This window comes from Oryctolagus cuniculus, chromosome 12 (genome assembly GCF_964237555.1).
Source record: "Oryctolagus cuniculus chromosome 12, mOryCun1.1, whole genome shotgun sequence".
NCBI classification, from domain to species: Eukaryota; Metazoa; Chordata; class Mammalia; order Lagomorpha; family Leporidae; genus Oryctolagus; species Oryctolagus cuniculus.
In genome coordinates this window covers 3,323,071-3,342,779 of record NC_091443.1, presented here as the reverse complement: position 1 = coordinate 3,342,779, position 19,709 = coordinate 3,323,071, and the positions used below count along the sequence as shown (strand labels likewise).

General features: G+C 50.9%; 1 protein-coding gene and 1 non-coding gene across 12 annotated transcripts in view; both read right to left on the bottom strand.

Annotated features, from left to right (window-relative positions):
* Nucleotides 1-19,709, bottom strand: part of CHD2 (chromodomain helicase DNA binding protein 2) — a 117,531-nt gene that overhangs the window by 50,699 nt on the left and 47,123 nt on the right. For 9 of the 11 annotated variants that reach the window (XR_011380526.1, XR_011380527.1, XM_051835173.2 and 6 more), the window contains 5 exons: nt 19,270-19,460; nt 11,257-11,445; nt 8,382-8,544; nt 7,941-8,093; nt 4,422-4,493 (listed from right to left, as the gene is read on the bottom strand). Coding sequence is in view for 8 of the 11 variants with exons in the window: in XM_051835173.2 (XP_051691133.1) it covers nt 4,422-4,493; nt 7,941-8,093; nt 8,382-8,544; nt 11,257-11,445; nt 19,270-19,460 (768 nt within the window). In the remaining 3 variants the exon portion in view is untranslated. Of the gene's footprint in view, nt 1-4,421; nt 4,494-7,940; nt 8,094-8,381; nt 8,545-11,256; nt 11,446-19,269; nt 19,461-19,709 lie in introns of those variants that run through there. The other 2 variants (XM_070053483.1, XM_070053484.1) reach the window with 1 other exon arrangement.
* LOC127487977 (U6 spliceosomal RNA) lies at nt 17,771-17,878 on the bottom strand. Its single transcript, XR_007915355.2, has one exon. It is a non-coding gene; the product is annotated as a U6 spliceosomal RNA (small nuclear RNA).

Here is a 19,709-nt window from a genome sequence, read left to right as displayed (position 1 = left end):
TGAGACACAGCCCTGTGCCTCACACACACACAGAGCCATGTGCTGAGACACAGCCCTGTGCCTCACACACACACACAGAGCCATCTGCTGAGACCCCGCCCTGTGCCTCACACACACACAGAGCCACCTGCTGAGACACAGCCCTGTGCCTCACACACACACACAGAGCCATGTGCTGAGACACAGCCCTGTGCCTCACACACACACAGAGCCATCTGCTGAGACACAGCCCTGTGCCTCAGACACACACACACAGAGCCATGTGCTGAGACACAGCCCTGTGCCTCACACACACACACAGAGCCATCTGCTGAGACACCGCCCTGTGCCTCACACACACACAGAGCCACCTGCTGAGACACAGCCCTGTGCCTCACACACACACACAGAGCCATGTGCTGACACACAGCCCTGTGCCTCACACACACACACAGAGCCATCTGCTGAGACACAGCCCTGTGCCTCACACACACACAGAGCCATCTGCTGAGACACCGCCCTGTGCCTCACACACACACAGAGCCACCTGCTGAGACACAGCCCTGTGCCTCACACACAGAGCCATCTGCTGAGACACAGCCCTGTGCCTCACACACACACAGAGCCATCTGCTGAGACACAGCCCTGTGCCTCACACACACACAGAGCCATGTGCTGAGACACAGCCCTGTGCCTCACACACACACACACAGAGCCATCTGCTGAGACACAGCCCTGTGCCTCACACACACACAGAGCCATCTGCTGAGACACAGCCCTGTGCCTCACACACAGAGCCATCTGCTGAGACACGGCCCTGTGCCTCACACACACACAGAGCCATCTGCTGAGACACAGCCCTGTGCCTCACACACACACACAGAGCCATGTGCTGACACACAGCCCTGTGCCTCACACACACACAGAGCCACCTGCTGAGACACAGCCCTGTGCCTCACACACACACAGAGCCACCTGCCGAGACACAGCCCTGTGCCTCACACACACACACAGAGCCATGTGCTGACACACAGCCCTGTGCCTCACACACACACAGAGCCACCTGCTGAGACACAGCCCTGTGCCTCACACACACACAGAGCCACCTGCTGAGACACAGCCCTGTGCCTCACACACACACACAGAGCCATGTGCTGAGACACAGCCCTGTGCCTCACACACACACACACACAGAGCCATCTGCTGAGACACAGCCCTGTGCCTCACACACACACAGAGCCATGTGCTGAGACACAGCCCTGTGCCTCACACACACACACACAGAGCCATCTGCTGAGACACAGCCCTGTGCCTCACACACACACAGAGCCATCTGCTGAGACACAGCCCTGTGCCTCACACACAGAGCCATCTGCTGAGACACAGCCCTGTGCCTCACACACACACAGAGCCATCTGCTGAGACACAGCCCTGTGCCTCACACACACACAGAGCCATGTGCTGAGACACAGCCCTGTGCCTCACACACACACACACAGAGCCATGTGCTGAGACACAGCCCTGTGCCTCACACACACACAGAGCCATCTGCTGAGACACAGCCCTGTGCCTCAGACACAGAGCCATCTGCTGAGACACGGCCCTGTGCCTCACACACACACAGAGCCATCTGCTGAGACACAGCCCTGTGCCTCACACACACACACAGAGCCATGTGCTGAGACACAGCCCTGTGCCTCACACACAGAGCCATCTGCTGAGACACAGCCCTGTGCCTCACACACAGAGCCATCTGCTGAGACACAGCCCTGTGCCTCACACACACACAGAGCCATCTGCTGAGACACAGCCCTGTGCCTCACACACACACAGAGCCACCTGCTGAGACCCCGCCCTGTGCCTCACACACACACAGAGCCATCTGCTGAGACACAGCCCTGTGCCTCACACACACACACAGAGCCATGTGCTGAGACACAGGCACAAAGCCCGCAGTCCTCGGGAGAAGACCCAGCAGCGCCACGCCGCACACGTGGCCCGAGGTGCAGGCGCCCAGTCCACGGCAGCACAGCTGAGGATGAGCCAAGATCCAGGTGCTCCCTCACCACAGACACAATCTGCAATGTCACTCTTCGTCAGATACCACAAATTACGGTACTTACAGCTACTATCAAACTGACCAAAATGCTAAGAAACTCAGCACTCCAAAGACGAAGTAAGACAGGAGTAACTGTGCACAAACAATATGAATATGAATTGTTTTAGGACAGAAATTTATAAAAACTTGGGCCGGCGCCGCGGCTCACTAGGCTAATCCTCCGCCTAGCGGCGCCGGCACACCGGGTTCTAGTCCCGGTCGGGGCGCCGGATTCTGTCCCGGTTGCCCCTCTTCCAGGCCAGCTCTCTGCTGTGGCCAGGGAGTGCAGTGGAGGATGGCCCAAGTGCTTGGGCCCTGCACCCCATGGGAGACCAGGAAAAGCACCTGGCTCCTGGCTCCTGCCATCGGATCAGCGCGGTGCGCCGGCCGCAGCGCGCCAGCCGCGGCGGCCATTGGAGGGTGAACCAATGGCAAAGGAAGACCTTTCTCTCTGTCTCTCTCTCACACTGTCCAGTCTGCCTGTCAAAAAAAAAAAAAAAAAAAAAAAAAAAAGAAATTTATAAAAACTTGTCCAAAATCTTCTTAAAATGTTTATACTCTCTAGACTATACCCAACAATGAAATGGTTAAATAATGGTAGAGGCATGAAGAAATATTAGAAATTCTGAGTAAAATTCAATGTCATGAGAAAATTCTCAAAGTATAATTCTGAATACAAGGAGACAAAAAAAAACTACATGCGACACGATCCGCATTAGGTGACCGTGTGAGGAGAGGCGGGCCTGGGCAGTGTGAAAGGACGCACACCCTCAGCACACGGGTCCAGCAGTGAGGGCCGGACACAACTTCTCTTCTCTGAAGTCTTTACCATCTTCCAAATGGACATACAATATTTTCCTCAAATAATAAATATTTAATTTTTTTAAATCTTTCAAAAACTACAGAATGGTAGAAAACCTGCATGCTCCACACAGCCAGGGAGGGGAAAAGCAACTTTAGTTTCTTTCTGAGAAAACGCAATATGAAACATGTCCCATACTATTTTTAAAATTAAGGGCAAGGAACACGACACCGGCTGCCCCAGCGCTGGACAGCAGAGCTGCTGCCATCTGTGGAGTGCTTCCCGCACACCAGGCAGCCTGGTCAGGGCTCTGTGGGGATCAAGGAGCTGGCGCTGCAGTCACCCTGGTCTTACAGTTGAGGAAACAGGGAGAAGGCTTGGGAGTCGGGCTGGAGGTAGGTGAAGACAGATGTTTTCAGTAATTCAGTTCCTCTTATCCTTAATTTCAGAGCCTGGCTTCTGAACAGATTTATGTCTTAAAAAAAAAAAAAAAAAAAGATTAATGTCCCAAGCCTTTAGAACAGGTAGGGAACCTTTTTTCTGCCAAGGGCCATTTGGATATTTATACTATCATTGTGGGCCATACAAAATTATCAACTTAAAAAAAATCAGCCTGCTATATATTGATTTTGAGTCCCGCCTATGGCTGCCTGGGCAGGACCGGACCAAATGATTCTAAGGGCCTTATAATGGCCCACAGGCCAGACATTCTCCATCCTAGCAAAGGAAAAACAAACTTGGAAGCTACAGCACAGCCTAACTCACCCTGTCTAAGCAGCCCCGTCTGCAGAGGTGGAGGCTGACGGTGGCGTTCCGCAGTAACAAGTACAGACACAGAGCTGGTAAAGCGCTCGCGAAGGCAGGACACCAGTCTGCTTCATCCGCGAGGCTCCGGAAGTTCAGATTCTCTCCCAAGGACTCCCGGTTCTCCTCTGGCTCTCTCCACAGCTGCCTTTCCCACCTCCACACCACTACAGTCTTGTTTACACAGGTCTTTCCCACTTCTCTGAAACCCCCTGGGGTCTGATAATCTGAGGGGCACAAACTAGCCGGTTCTTCACTTTCTTATCTGCCCTGAGCAGTTCCCATGTGCCCCTGAAACAAAATGACAGAAGCAAATCCAAGCTGGACACTCAGGGTCTGAACTCGGTGCTGCTCAAAGGGAGGACAGGAGCCACCTCCTCTCAGAGTCTGACAAACGTGAACCCCGACAAAACACTTGCCCAGCTTCAGTCACCAAGCAGAGCACATCACAGCCTTCTGATGACACACACCTGTCAGGGTGAAGCCCAGCCCTCCCCTCCCCTGGCCTTGCTGCGTCTCCACGCCACGAAAGCCACCAGCGAAGCCCTCCGTGACTCATCAAACAGGGCACAGGCGCGTGCACACTGCTCTGGGGCAACAAGCACCAGCGTGTGCTCTGTGTCCTGGATCTCTCACTTCCTCTCCAGGCAGGAAGCTACTGCAAACGGTTTCTGAAAACAAGCACCTCAAACCGGAAAGACCTGCCCATGACACGGGCCTACAGCACACAGCACGCACCTCAGACCCGTCTGCATTGAAGTGGTCCAGCGCCTGCTTCCGTATTTCTCCCTTGATGGAACCATCCAGACGCTGTGAAAACAAACCAAAGGGAGACCATGAGGTTGGAACACCAGCTACACTCTGAACAGAACACCACCCGTGCAACCTTTATCACCCCAACACCCACTGGGTAAAAATAACCAAATGCACTGGCCAAGTGCCCTGAGGGCAGTGTTCAGGGGACACCCCTGCTTGATCCTGCTCTCCAGTTACAAACCCAAGGTTAGACGCTCCAGGTCCAAAGGGCTTCCTAGGTCTGTAAAGACTGGAATGGCTGCCAGGACCTACTAGGAGTGAGATGAAAACCCAACCATGCTGAGAGGCCTGACGCGCTTCTGACATTTTGGTGTAGAAGAAATTAAGATGCAGTAATGCTGGCCCCTTAGTAATTAGCTCCTGCAAAAAATGATACTTCTCCCCCAGTGGGACAGAAAGCACCACGACTACTAAACCAAAAACATTACTTATGAAATTTGGTTTGGAAAACACTTTGCAGAAATATTGAAAATGTTAAAAAATGATGATATATAAATAATTTTCCAAAAATCACCCTCTGAAACCAGCAACCTGTGCCATGGCTTCAAGACAGCCGCTGGCACTGCCCAGCGCTCACAACGCTGATCAGAGCATGAGTCAGTTCTTGGTACAAAATGACATCACACTGGCCGGCACCACGGCTCACTAGGCTAATCCTCTGCCTGTGGCGCCGGCACACCAGGTTCTAGTCCCGGTTGGGGCGCCGGATTCTGTCCCGGTTGCCCCTCTTCCAGGCCAGCCCTCTGCTATGGCCCAGGAGTGCAGTGGAGGATGGCCCAAGTGCTTGGGCCCTGCACCCCATGGGAGACCAGGAGAAGCACCTGGCTCCTGCCATCGGATCAGCGCGGCCATTGGAGGATGAACCAACGGCAAAAGGAAGACCTTTCTCTCTCTCTCTCTCTCTCTCTCTCACTGTCCACTCTGCCTGTCAAAAAAAAAAAAAAAATGACATCACAGGAAAACCAACTAGTAAGTGAAACAAACACTAAAGAAATCCTACCCACGTGCAGGATAGATCAAGAATTTCTCACTATTTAAAATCATTTGCATCTCTCATCCCTCACAAACACCAACTGAGATGAACTAAATATCCCCTCAATTTACAGAAGGCAAGAGTGGCCCAAAAGTGCCTGGCTGGCAGCAAGCGGCCTTGGGAAGGACCTCCGTCTCCCTGGACCGGTGCACCAGATCCACACAGCCGCCTGCACCCAGGCAAACTCACGCACAGGAAGCCCCTTTCTCCCTTCTGACTCCAGCTCCACGCACAGCCACAGGCCAGCTCGCAGCCCACACATCGCAACAGGAAACCTTGATGGAGTGCTTGTGGTTTTCCCTCCAACCGAAGGCACCACGGCATTGACTGAAAACTCACGATCACGCGGGAGGGGCCCGGCCTACCCATGAACAGGATTTGGCCCCAACCTCCTGCCGACGTTTAAACCCCAAAGTCCTGAGTTACTGGCACTCCGAGGGTGGAGATGTGACCCAGTTATGGTGCTCAGGAGGGCACCCTCAGAAGGCAGCTGGCATGGCAGGCTGGGTGCAAAAGCTCAAGACGGGCCCAGCTGCTCTGTGCTTTCCGGCTGCCCCTGTGATCCCTCACCGTAGGCCGTTAACCCAGTGGAGCCATCTGACCTTGGCCCTGAGCCTCCAAACTGTGAGCCAAATAAACCTGAGTTTCCTCGGGGGTTTACTGTAGGAACGAAAGGCTGACGACCACACCTGAGGACGCCTAATGCCCAAGAGGGGACCGGGATGCGTTCTTGATGACCTAGAAATGAAAGCTCACAGAGACCAATGAGAGGGAAAACGGTCCTGTGTGTTTAAAAATAACCGCAGCACTGCGCTGCATTCCAAGGCTGCTGTTCAAAGACCACCCAGGGCGCCAGGCTGCAGCAGTGCCTTCCAGACACTCTGTGCTCGGGGGCCTCTCGGCCAATCATCACTGCCTCAAATTTCCGCAACACCAGAGTAAGGACAAGTGTTGGCAGAACGGTCTACCCACTCAAAGTTAACAAAGAAAAACAACTGTTGAAAATAAATCTCAAAAATAAAAGCATTTTAAAAATACCACCCCAAGAGCAGAAGCAAGCGCGTTCGTCTATGCCCTATAAATAGATCAGAGGTGAAGTTTCCCTTAGACAGAATGTCAGCAGTATCACACTGAACAGTCTCTCCTCCCACAGGAGGCAAGGGAGTGCAGACGGAAATTCTGTGGGGGCAGGGCCCCCGGCTGCCAGCCAGGCTCACCACCGTGAGGGTGGACCTGTGACAATGCCACCTCTGTCTCTTTCTTTCCAGGATTTGGGCTTCTGCAATCAGGTTCACGTTTCCCCTTGTCGCTCCCCCTCTTCGTGGAGGAACGACACAGGACCCTGCGCTGTTCTTTCGTCTGCTCGGCCCTTCCCGGGTTTGCTGCTGGTTCTTCCTGGGTTGGCTGCCGTCCCTCCACCTCCGTGGAGGGGCAGGCCCCCCTGCCACTTTCCCCACTTCCGCGGGGGAGCGGCACACCGCCGGCCGGCTCTCTCGGGGGCTGCTCAGGTGCTCCTTCAGATAGATGTTCCTGGTGCATGTTGTCTCTCTCCTCCTTTATAGTCCTCTTCCACCAATCCCAACTCTGCTACCCACATGCCGAGTACGCTGCTCTCCTCCAATCAGGAGCAGGTCCTGCTGTTTATTGGTTGAACTGGAGGCAGCTGTGTAGAAGCTGTTTTCTTCTCTCCCAGCGCCATATTGGGGGAGAGCAGATGCATAGAATAAGTCTTTTTTTTTTTTTTTTTTTTTTTTGACAGGCCGAGTGGACAATGAGAGAGAGAGAAAGGTCTTCCTTTGCCGTTGGTTCACCATCCAATGGCCGCCGCGGCCAGCGCGCTGCGGCCGGCACACCGCGCTGATCCAATGGCAGGAGCCAGGAGCCAGGTACTTCTCCTGGTCTCCCATGGGGTGCAGGGCCCAAGCACCTGGGCCATCCTCCACTGCACTCCCTGGCCACAGCAGAGAGCTGGCCTGGAAGAGGGGCAACCGGGACAGAATCCAGCACCCCGACCGGGACTAGAACCCGGTGTGCCGGCGCCGCAAGGCGGAGGATTAGCCTAGTGAGCCGCGGCGCCGGCAGAATAAGTCTTAATTCGAGTAACTTAGTCTAGTCTGAGTTGCTCCCCACATCCCCTCTACTCTAACCACAGACTTGTAAGACACCATCCAATGTATTTTTCTCTTACCTAATTCTCCTTTCTGTCATCCTCCCCAACCCACCCTCCAAAAAATGATCTTCTCATCCCCCAACTCTGTTTTCCCTGCAAGAGCCTAAGGGCATGGAAGGAAAACCTGACACCCTCCTGGACCCTTAATCTCAATCGTTTTTAAGCAAGAAAATCTAGTTTTCTATTTACCAGCCAGGGCATGTGGCCAGTGAGAGAAGCCAGTGCTGCACCAGCTCACCTGGAAGGGGTAGTGCTTGATGGTCAGGTACTCGGCCAGGATGTCCAGCATTCTCACCATCTGAGAGAAGATGAGCACTCTGTTCCCCCGTTCCCGCAGCCTCGTCAACAGCTTGTCCAACAGAATCAGCTTGCCGCTGCTCCTGACCAGGGACTGAGGGTGAAAAGACATTCTCACACTGTAGTCAGGCACACACTTTCATCTGCCCTCACACAGACCCTCCCGTGGACTGTGAAGGGTTTGACTCCCTGACCATCCAGCCACCCAGCGACTGCCGGAATCTGTGAAATCACACTTTCCGCATTTTTCTCATTAAGTAACTCTTCTCATCTGGCTCTCAATCTTGCCGTGATGCTCCCTGACAGGTCACCCAGAGGAAGAGGGGCACCTGCAGAAGCTGCCGGCCCTGAGCCCAGGCTCCAGCGGGGACGCCGCACGCACCAGCAGAACCTCCTGGCCGCTCTCCCTTTCGCTCTCCTCGGGGGGCTTGATCAAGTGACAGTGGTTGCAGCACTTCTTCAGCTCCATCACAATGTTGAGGAAACCAGACGTGCTGCCTCTCGTCCCTTTGGCCAGAGCCTTGTAATTTCTGGTCAGAATCCATCTGCGAATCAAAGCAATACCGATGCTACTAGGTTCAAAAACAGAGACCTGTGACTTCCAGGACTGCGAGAAAAGGCAGTGTTACTGAAGAGAAACAAACAAGGAAGTATTTTTATTTTGCATCTCCTGCAGACGTCAGTCATGTGGGATGTTAACGACTCCACCGGGTGCTTCCCCTGCCTCCCGTTCTCTCCCCGTGCACACAGGCACACTCCACATGCGCTTGTATGTACACATTCAGGTAACTCACACATAGTTACCTGAAGCGTGGTTTGTCTATCTACAGATCTGGAAAGGAAGACTGAAACACTGTGTATTCAAACATACAATGGGAATAAGCTGTTGAGCAGTACGAGGTCAGTTAAATAAATTAAGCTACATTATAAGGATGTAAGTTATATACTCATATTAGATGTTGTAGAAAAGCAGGATGGGGGCTGGTGCTGTGGCACAGCAGGTTAAACCTCCACCTGCAGTGTCAGCATCCCATATGGACGCTGGCTCCTCCATTTCCAGTCCAGCTCCCTGTTAATGCACCTGGGAAAGCAGTGGAAGGTGGCCCAAGGGCTTGGGCCCCTGCACCCCCTTGAGAGACATGGAAGACGCTGCTGGCTCCGGGCTTCAGCCTGGCCCAGCCTTGGCCATTGCAGCCATTTGGGGAGTCAATCAGCAGATGAAGATCTCTTTCTTTTCTGTGTTTCTTTCTCTGCCTTTCAAATAAATAAAATAGTTCTTTAAAAAAAAGTCTGACAAAATGCTCGTGACGTCAAGTTTGGAATGAGGGGAAGAAAAGCACATATATATAATTCCATGCACATTCCAGCATAATCCTTAACTATAAACCAAAATATTACAAGTACTTTTTTCTGAGTAGTGAAATTTCTTTACCCTTCTCCCAGCAATCATACTCTTAGGAACCTATTTTTGATCAAACCTCTGGAGGTAACGTAACGCCCTCCCCTCCCCCACCCCGGGAAGTGGCAGATCCACAGTGGGACAGTGCACAGCTGGAAGGGGCGCCTCCACACGCCCCCACGAAGGGCTCTGGGGAGAAAAGGAGGCGGGGCCCTGCTCACTACCAGGGGCAGTCTGCACAGTAAGACGCACTGGCTCACACGTAAAAGCTAAACACAAAGAAAGGATAGCACTGAAATGCTACAGCACCAACCAACGGGAAGGAGAGGCCAGACTGGAAGGAGCAGGGCAGAAGCTACGTTTCTCAGAACAGGCCAGGCTTTGCAGCTCTGTCTTCTGTAACTTTAAAATATCATCAATTACAAAAAACACTGACAATACAATCCCTACAAATCAAAATTAAAATGAAGTACATGAATCTTTGTATCCATTGATGCCCTAAACATACGGAAGAAAGCCATTTCCAGGGCTTTCAGACTCCAATCCATTTCTAGTGGGATTTGCCCTGAAGAGCAAAGAAATACTGTTAGAGAGAATCTCAATTCTGTTGCTATTATTCATACTGTTGGTGGCAGTACTGGCACAGTTATTCCAAGATTACTGTGTATCTAGTGAATCACATACACGTGGTTGAGAAGTGGGTCTTCAGCTTGGGTTTGAGACCAGTGAGGCAGTCACTTGGCATCTGCAGATGCTCGTGTCCTGTGTGAGATGCTGTAGCACTCGCACATAACCTACCCGTCCCCTTCCCGTGTAACTCTAAACCCCTCTAGTTCACTTATACAACCAATACAACGTAAATGCTATAAAAAACAGTGGTTAGACAGCACTGAGAAGTAATGAATAAGAACAAGGAAAAAAGACGCAACGTTTATGTTTGTATTTATTTATCTATTATTAAAGAGGCAGAGTGATAGAGAGAGAACAAGAAACTGAGAGATCTTGCATCTGCTGGCTGACTCCCCAGATGCCCACAACAGCGGGAGCTGCGTCAGGCTGAAGCCAGGAGCCTACAATGCACACAGGTGGCAAGGACCCCAGTGCTCGAGTTATCACTGCCTCCCAGGAGTAGAGCGGGGCCTAGACGCCAGGACGCCACTACGGGATCGGGCATGACAAGCAGCATCATGAACAGATAAAATAAGCCCGTTTATTTCAGAGGGACTAGCATGAAGAATGAACACATACTTCAAACTTATTCAGTGCAGCAAATTCTCTCCCAAGTGGAAAAGCAATAACAAAGCTTTTTTTTTGTTATGACCACACATGAACTGCAGTTTAACTCTGTGATGTGGCTTCAGTGACAATCACCTGTTGGGCACTGCCTGAAATCTCCAATACCACATGGCGCCTGGCGGATGTTCCAGGGGCTGTCTGTGGCTGCCACAGTTAAGCTACCTAAGATCAGACCACTGGCAGGGATGGGTCCCCTTTAGTTCCGGACAGTGGACAGTGCGTGATCCCTATACTTTGCTTAAGGTGCCCCGTGCGTGGTCCACCCGTGCCTGCGTGACCTTTTCTCTGATTGGCTCCCCTGCTGCGCATGTCCTCCGTAAGCTTTATAAGCCTGCACGCTTCCTCAACAGAGCGGCTCCTGCTTCCACAGAACTCACGGTGCTGGTGGTAAGTTCATCACCCGTCAACCTCACCCTTCCCGTTCGCCTTGCTGGGGAGTGTCTGCACTGGCCCCTGCTGGTCAGGGGCTAGCCTCGGACTCGAGACTCCCACAACCACCCACCTCAGGGCTTCACAGGGCCCACTCCGCGCTCCAGGCCCGGCCCGGCCAGGACCCACTCACTTGTAGTACTGCTTCTGCAGCGCCGACATCTCCACCCGCAGGATCTGCTCCACCTTGGCAGGGAGGGACTTCTCCACGTCCTTCTTGACCCTCCGCAGAAGGAACGGCTCCAGCACCTTATGAAGACTCTGGTAGCCATTCTCTCTCCCTTTGCCGTGGTCTTCCTCAAAATCTTCCCAGAACTCAAACCTAGGAATGGAACAGCACAGTGTTATTGGTTAAACACAAGACAAGAGTGCTTTTACAACTTTCTTTTATAAGGGGAAAAAAAAACTGTGACATAAAGTCAATCTGTCCTATAAGACAAAATTTAACAATCACTAGCTCTTGAAACAAGAGAGAAGCAAAAACCAACTGAATGAATCCCATCTTTTTTTTAAAAGATTTACTTTATTTATTTGAAAGAGTTACAGAGAAAGGCAGAGACAGAGACAGAAGCCTTCAATCTGCTGGTTCACTCCCAAATTGGCCGCAACGGCCAGAGCTGCGCCGATCCGAAGCCAGGAGCCAGGAGCTTCCTCTGGGTCTCCCACGTGGGTGCAGGGGCCCAAGGACTTGGGTCATCTTCTGCTGCTTTCCCAGGCCACGGCAGAGAGCTGGACTGGAAGACGAGCAGCCGGGACTAGAACCAGCGCCCATATGGGATGCCGGTGCTTCAGGCCAAGGCTTTAACCCGCTGCACCACAGTGCCGGCCCTCCATCAATTTCTATACTGAACAACAGTGGACTTCCAATTTTCACACCAGAGTTGGTGCTTATGAAATACCTCAGGGACCAGCACTGTGGCATAGCAGGTAATTCTCCGCCTGCAGTGCCGGCATCCCATAAGGGCACCAGTTCAACTCCCAGATGTTCCACTTCCGATCCAGCTCTCTGCCATGGCCTGGGAAAGCAGTAGAAGATGGTCCAAGCCCTTGGCCCCTGCACCCGTGTGGGAGACCCGGAGGAAGCTCCTGGCTCCTGGCGCAGCTCTGGCCGTTGCAGCCAGTTGGGGAGTGAACCAGTGGATGGAAGATCTCTCTCTCTGCCTCTCCTTCTCTCTCCGTGTAATGTGTAACTCTTTCAAATAAATAAATCTTTTTTTTTAAATAAATATTTCAGTAAATCATGCAATGATATATAATAAACAAGCCATGAAATGTTACACAGAAAATTAATCAGCTATCTTCTAATAAGCTGCTAAAATTCAGAGATAAAACTGGTGGCAGTATTATTACAGCTGTCACTGTTCAAAGGGAAATGTTCATGATAAAACATCCACACTGATCTTCAGTGCACTCCTTCATGAATCACGACAGTATGACCTTGGCCCAGGAAACAAGGTCAGTAAAAGTGATCCAACCTAATACTCACAGAACTTGAGGACACAAATTTCACCAATAAATTTAGAAACATGTCACTCAGATTAACTCAACCTAAAATCTAGATAAGTTTCTTTGTATAAATATTAATTCAACTATGTGTGATTCACTGAAGGATCTGCAGGAGAGACCGGAACGGGACCCGGCCTCTCTGTGATACCAGTGGCCCTTCTCAGCTGAGGCCAGGCTGGCAAACTGGCAGCTCAGAACCACAAAGGCTCAGCGTACACCTCTGGAAAGACGGCAGGCCTGAGACAGCACGGGCCAGCACTGCCAGGGACACGGCAGCTCCACCTGTCTGCTGTGGCTTCTGAGCTGACAACCAGGTACTGCTGGGTCAGTGAACATCAGCCTGAGTAACACCTGGTCACACCCAAAACCACCATCTCGGGGGTAGAGCTCTAAGTCACCATTCAAGTCTACAGCCTGAGAACCCTCAGGTGCACAACACTGTGTCACACTGCTAAGATATTAAGCAAATATTCCAAGAACACAAAATAAAATAAATGAGGAATGAAAATTAACAAGAGGATCCAAAGGAACAACATAAGCTCACAACCGCCTCCATGCTCGGGGGTCTAACCTCACACACAGATGTGCAAAGTCACTAAAATCAGGAGTTCACTGTGCCACACTATCTACTGAACACCAGCGAGACAAGTTCAAGACTACTGTGATTCATTTACCACATAATCAACTAAAACCTTAACAGTCAAGCAAATGAAACATAAACTTCATTTCCGAGATCTCTATCTTCCTATTTTGGGCCGAGAAACATACGCAGCTGCCTACTACACCCATACGATACTGAAGGAGTTCTCAGAGACATCACTTCTTTCATACACAAACTCAGATCCACAGCACCCACTGCTTGTGCGCTGTCCCTTGCTGCTTTTGGTCTACGCATCAGAGTAGTTGTGACAAAGACCCTAGAGCTTACGGTCCTCAAATACTGATTACAGAGCCTGTAAGTGTGCTGTCCCTGACAAGAGACAATTATTCACTTAAAATACCACACACATAGAAATTGTAGGGTCACAGTGGTGACAATACCCCTGCTATCAACTTCTGTACTTAATACTTGCCTCTCATGAAAGCAGAAACAATTCTGATTTTTAAAAATTTCCAGACGTTAAGATTTTACAAAAGCTGAAAGTTACTCTAGTGATGAACAACAGCCAGAAAATTAAATCAAAGCGGCTAAAATGGTATGCTGAGAGTTATATCATAAAAATGTGAAAGGGAAAGTGCAAAAACTGGCCAAACAGCAGAAGACAAAGTGAAAAACAAAGTCACTTCTAAGAGGCAAGATCTCTGCGCTATGAGCTAAACAGACTCTCGCTGCGGGGTGGAAACACGAGCCGCACACAGCTGGCCCTCTGACCGCGTCTGCCGGCTACACCACAGCCCCACGTCTACAACAGTAGGCTGGTCTCCACACACTCCCAGCGGGCCACACTCAAGCAAGGCGCGCAGGCAGCTAGGCCAGGGAAGCAGCTGCACTTCAGCTGGTGAGGAGGACTAGCCCGGAACACCTGAGCAGCAAGGCTCAAAAGCGACCTGAGCAAACCACTGCTCTTCTCCACAGGGCCACCTCTTTAGTGCGCATCTCTTCAGCAGCTCTGCAGTCGTAAGGCACCAAGGGAACTGCTGCCAAGTACCCCGGAGGGTACAGCAAGCTCCGGCAGAAAGCCGGTAAATGTCCACTCTAACTGATGGCTTCCTTTTTATTTATACATCTTTATGAAAAACAACAATTTGCATAACAGTAGAAAAAGCCTAATGATACCATTTAGGAGCCCAAATCCTGTAGGCCACTTCAGCAGCCAGGTATAAAAAGTAAACCCTAGGTGCTCCCTGGGGGAAACTGTACACATTTTTTTTCAGATGTTCTCAACGCGTCTCACAATTCGTATGCACAGGATGCCTTCATCGGTCTCCATGGTGCTGTGAAGGATTTTTCTCTAGGGACCTGAAGTTCAAAGGCCATCATCTGTCATGACAGAACTCTCACTTAAAACCATGTCAGATGGGACACACTTCTATCAGCTAAGCCAGCACATACGGATTTGCAGTATGAGGCTAATACTCCCAGTGTTATCAAAAAGATCAAGGAACAGTAACAGTAAGAACTGTGAAGTAATATATATAAAAACTCTCTTACCCACTTCAGAAAACAAAAATTAACAGTTACCAGAACCTCTATTATTTCTAAATGCCTACACCTTATCTGTTTTACAGCACGTATTTCACTGAAAACCACACTAGCTCATGCTAGTGTGTGAAGACTACAATACCCACTGCAGCACATCTGAGAGAGGGGCAGAGGGGGAGGGGCACAGAAGGACTGAGGTGAGCAGCTAGTACCACAGACGGCAGCAGTGAGACAGGACACGGAGGTTCCACCGTGACAGACACCAGAGTCACTGCACAGACGGCAGTGAGACAGGACACGGAGGTTCCACCGTGACAGACACCAGAGTCACTGCACAGACGGCAGTGAGACAGGACACGGAGGTTCCACCGTGACAGACACCAGAGTCACTGCACAGACGGCAGCAGTGAGACAGGACACAGAGGTTCCACCGTGACAGACACCAGAGTCACTGCACAGCCAGACAGCAGTGAGACAGGACACGGAGGTTCCACCGTGACAGACACCAGAGTCACTGCACAGCCAGACAGCAGTGAGACAGGACACGGAGGTTCCACCGTGACAGACACCAGAGTCACTGCACAGCCAGACAGCAGTGAGACAGGACACGGAGGTTCCACCGTGACAGACACCAGAGTCACTGCACAGCCAGACAGCAGTGAGACAGGACACGGAGGTTCCACCGTGACAGACACGAGAGTCACTGCACAGACAGAAATGCCGGGAGACATTTTATCTGACAAAGGTGCTACAGGTATGTGGTGTATAGAGGCCGACGATGATGCTGTTCCTCTTCCAAGGCCAAGGTCAGCTCCCCAAAAAGGAATCACCCAGCCTAACGGTGAGAAACACTGCTGTAAAAGAGCAGGAAGGGTGCTTCCTGTCCCAGAAGCACGAAAGAGCACCCCCAACAAAAAGGAAAACCAAGCCAAGCCTGTTCTGTCTCCGGGACAGCAGCACAGCTAGCATGTGCAGCTCCTCTACCCACCTTCTTCTTTTTTTAAGATTTATTCATTTATTTGAAAGGCAGTTACAGAGAGGCAGAGGCAGAAAGAGAGGGCTGGAGCCAGGAGCTGGGAAAGTGAGTCCAGGTCTCCCACTCACATGGGTGACAGGGCCCCAAACACACGAACTGTCCACTGCTCCTCCTGAGATGTGCTCTGGTAGGATCCAGCGATCGGGAGCTGCAGCTGAGACTTAAACCCAGGCTCTTACTGTGCGATGTGGGCACTTTTAACCGGCACCTCAACTGCCAGGCCAAATACCCACACCAAGTCTTTTAAATTTTTAGCTGTAGTTGTTGATTGACGCCACTACAGGTGGCAGCTTAACCTATGCCACAGTGCTGGCCACTTAGAGCACGTTTTAAAAGAAACAAAGAGCGGCTGGCACTGTCATCGCTGGCAATGCCAGCATACCGTATCAGAGAGCCAGGTCAAGCTCCACTGCCCCACTTCCAGTCCCGCTCCCTGCTAAGGCGCCTGACCTGGCAGGGGAGCAGAAGGCAGCCCTGCACCCACGAGGGAGACCTAGACAAAGTCCCTGCTCAGACCTGGCTGCTACAGGGACCCGGGGAGTGAACTAAGGGGACGGAAGACCAGTCTCTCACCTGATCACTCTCACTCTCTGTCATTGTGCCTTTCACATAAATGAATACTTAAGAAAAAAAAGCCTTTTCCTAAAACAATTCAATTTTTAAAAATAGCAAAAGATGAGAACAGACACTGCACCAAAGACATACAAATAGCTAACGCCCACATGGAAGGATGCTCGACAGCACAGGCAGCACAGAAATCCGCGTTACAGCCAGTGAGAGGCACAACCCCAGCAGGCCAGAATCAGAGAGACTGACAATAACCTAGCACATGACCACACAGAGACCAGAACTTTCAACCATTTCTGGTAAAGATACTCAAGGCTAGTCACTGGAAAACAGCATGCCAGTTTCTAAAATGCCCAATAGAAACTCTCGAAACACCATCCTAAGTATCTAAGAGAAACAAAAACGAGCATCCACGGGAAGACACAGCAGCCCAGGCTGAACGTGGGAACTGGACATCCGCTTCTTGGACCACCCTATTCCGCCCGGGATCTGTCAGCAGCTCTACTTCCAATTCAGCTGCCGGTCAGTGTGCACCCTGGTAGGCAGCAGTTGGTGGCTCATACAATGCTGTGGGTGCCTGCCCTCTACAACAGAGACCTGGACTGAGTTCCAAGCTCCTGACTTTGGCCTGGCCCAATAAAAGTGAACTACTGATCATTCCTATGACATGGATAAGTCTCAAAAACATTATGCCAAGTCAAAGACACCAAAAACAGGCCAGCGCCGTGGCTCACTGGGTTCTAGTCCCGGTTGGGGCACCGGATTCTGTCCCGGTTGCCCCTCTTCCAGGCCAGCTCTCTGCTGTGGCCCGGGAGTGCAGTGGAGGATGTCCCAAGTGCTTGGGCCCTGCACCCCACGGGAGACCAGGAGAAGCACCTGGCTCCTGCCATCGGATCAGCGCGGTGCACCGGCCATAGCAGCCATTTGGGGAGTGAACCAACGGAAAGAAGACCTTTCTCTCTGTCTCTCTCACTGTCTAACTCTGCCTGTCAAAAAAAAAAAAAAAAAAAAAAAAGACACCAAAAACAGAAAATCCCACATGAGGATTCTACTTACACAGAATTTCTAGAAAAGGTAAGCCTCTGAGACAAAAGCTAACGCAGTGATGGCCTAAGGCAGAAGCAGAAGCAGAGAAGGGACTTCCTGAGGCGAGAAGAAAGTTGTGACAGCTGCACTGTAGTGATGGCTGCACAACTGCATAAATTTACTTAGAAATAGTGAGGACGGCGGCATATAAACCATATCTCTATAAAGTTGTTAGGACACGGCACAAAGGCACCGCGCGTGAGCAGAGGGCCCTGCTCAGCGTGCGGCACAGGGCGGCTTCTCAAGCTTTCTTCTCGTGGGAGCACTCACTCTCCACAGGCGCAGCTTCTCCACCCACAAACATGAGAAAAGGAAAGGGAACTGCGGGCACCCCATGCAGCGTGTGTCTCCCTTCAGCAGGGGCCATGCTCATCTTTCCTGTAGCGTTCCAATTTTAATGCACAAAGCAAGCACTTTAATTTTTTCTGAAATAAGGGAAAAAAGACTGGCGCATTTACTTGTGAAGTGGTCGCCTGTTTGCCGTGTACTGTTTGCCAGGAGCTATCCTAGACAACATGGACCAGCGGTGAACACAGCGAACAGAGCCCTGGTCACTTTCACACGTGTACTTCAATAACACGAGATAAATGAGGAAACCAACAGACAACAGAAGGGCTACACACAAAACAACGCGGGGCGGGGGTGACGAGTCCGTCCAGGCAGTCAGAGGAGACTTCTGAAAGGAGCTGGTCACGTAGGCTGAAGCAAAAATTAAGGTAGCTGGCCACGGGAAGAAGTGAGAAGGAGCATTCCAGACAGAGCAGAAATGGTCTGGCATGCCTGCCGCCGACCAACAGGCTGAGGCGCAGTGAGTGACAGACAAGGCGGCGTGAGAGGAGTCAGAAGACTGCAGGGGCAGACTGCACAGGCTCTCTCCTGCTGGAGAAGTGAGTTTGAATCCATTTCAGATACCACCAAACACTGGTGATAACTTTAATTCAATGAAAAGTGCCTGGGGATGGTGCTATGGCATAGCGGGTAAAGCCGCCACCTGCACTGCAGGCATCCCATACAGGTGCTGGTTCGATTCCTGGCTGCTCCACTTCCTATCCAGCTCTCTACTATGACCTGGGAAAGCAGTAGAAGATGACCCAAGTCCTTGGGCCCCTGCACTCACGTGGGAGACCCGGAAGAAGCTTCTGGCTCCTGGCTTCGGATCAGTGCAGCTCCGGCCATTGCAGCCATCTGGGGAGTGAATCAGCCGACAGAAGACCTCTCTCTCTTTCTTCCTCCCTCTCTCTCTCTCTCTGCCTCTCCTTCTCTCTGTGTAACTATGACTTTCAAATAAATAAATAAATCTTTAAAAAAGAAGAAGAGTGGCTACCATTTGTCCCATATGAATCTCTTCCATGAAGACACTGCACGGTTCTCTAGTAACGCAGAGACTCGGGTAAGACCTGAAGCAGGAGCCTCTATTGTCAACTCTGGGGGTACTTTAAGTGCTTATCAGATCGTATGCCTCGTATTACTTGAATTTCCAGTGTACTGATTGCCTCATACAGTGAGAAGGCTTAGTGTTTCCTATTTAACAATTATTTCCCAAATGCGTTAACCAACACAAACTTGCAATAGTTATGCGTCCCCCTCAGCAGGCCAATTGTCTGTGCCTCCTATCATTTACTACGGAGCAGGTTACTGCTGCTGTTCCTGCCTGTGTGATGCTGTGCTTCCCCCACACCATGCCATCTGTTGTCCCTAAGGTCTGGTAAAAAAGGTATGAAAAAAAAAAAAAAAAAAAAGGTAAAAAAAAAAAGACATCGCATTGCAGACATTCCAGCATCTTTTGAAACACACAGGAAGGAGCTTACTTCTCCGGCATAATAAAGTGCAGCAAGGACCAGAGCTCTTTGAGAGAATTCTGAAGAGGGGTCCCCGTGATCAGGAGCCTATGGTTGGACTTGAAATCAATCAGAGTTTTATACAACAAAGAGTCATCATTCTTCAACCGATGGGCTTCATCCACTCCCAGAAAGGCCCAGTTAATACTGCCCAGCACAGTCTAAAGTAAAAACAAAAAGAACGAGCCACCAAGTCAGAAGGGAACCCAAAAGTGATTCAAGTATTAATTATCTCTGCACAAATACCATCACAAAGGTGTACATAGACATTCATTCTTCACCGAATTAAAATATATCAGGACTCTTTGTGGCGTTAGCTGCCAGACTGGAGTCTACTCAGAGGAGCGTGTGAAAATCTAGGTGTGTGAGGTATTCCTGTGTACCTCTCAACAAGAACACAAAACTGGTGT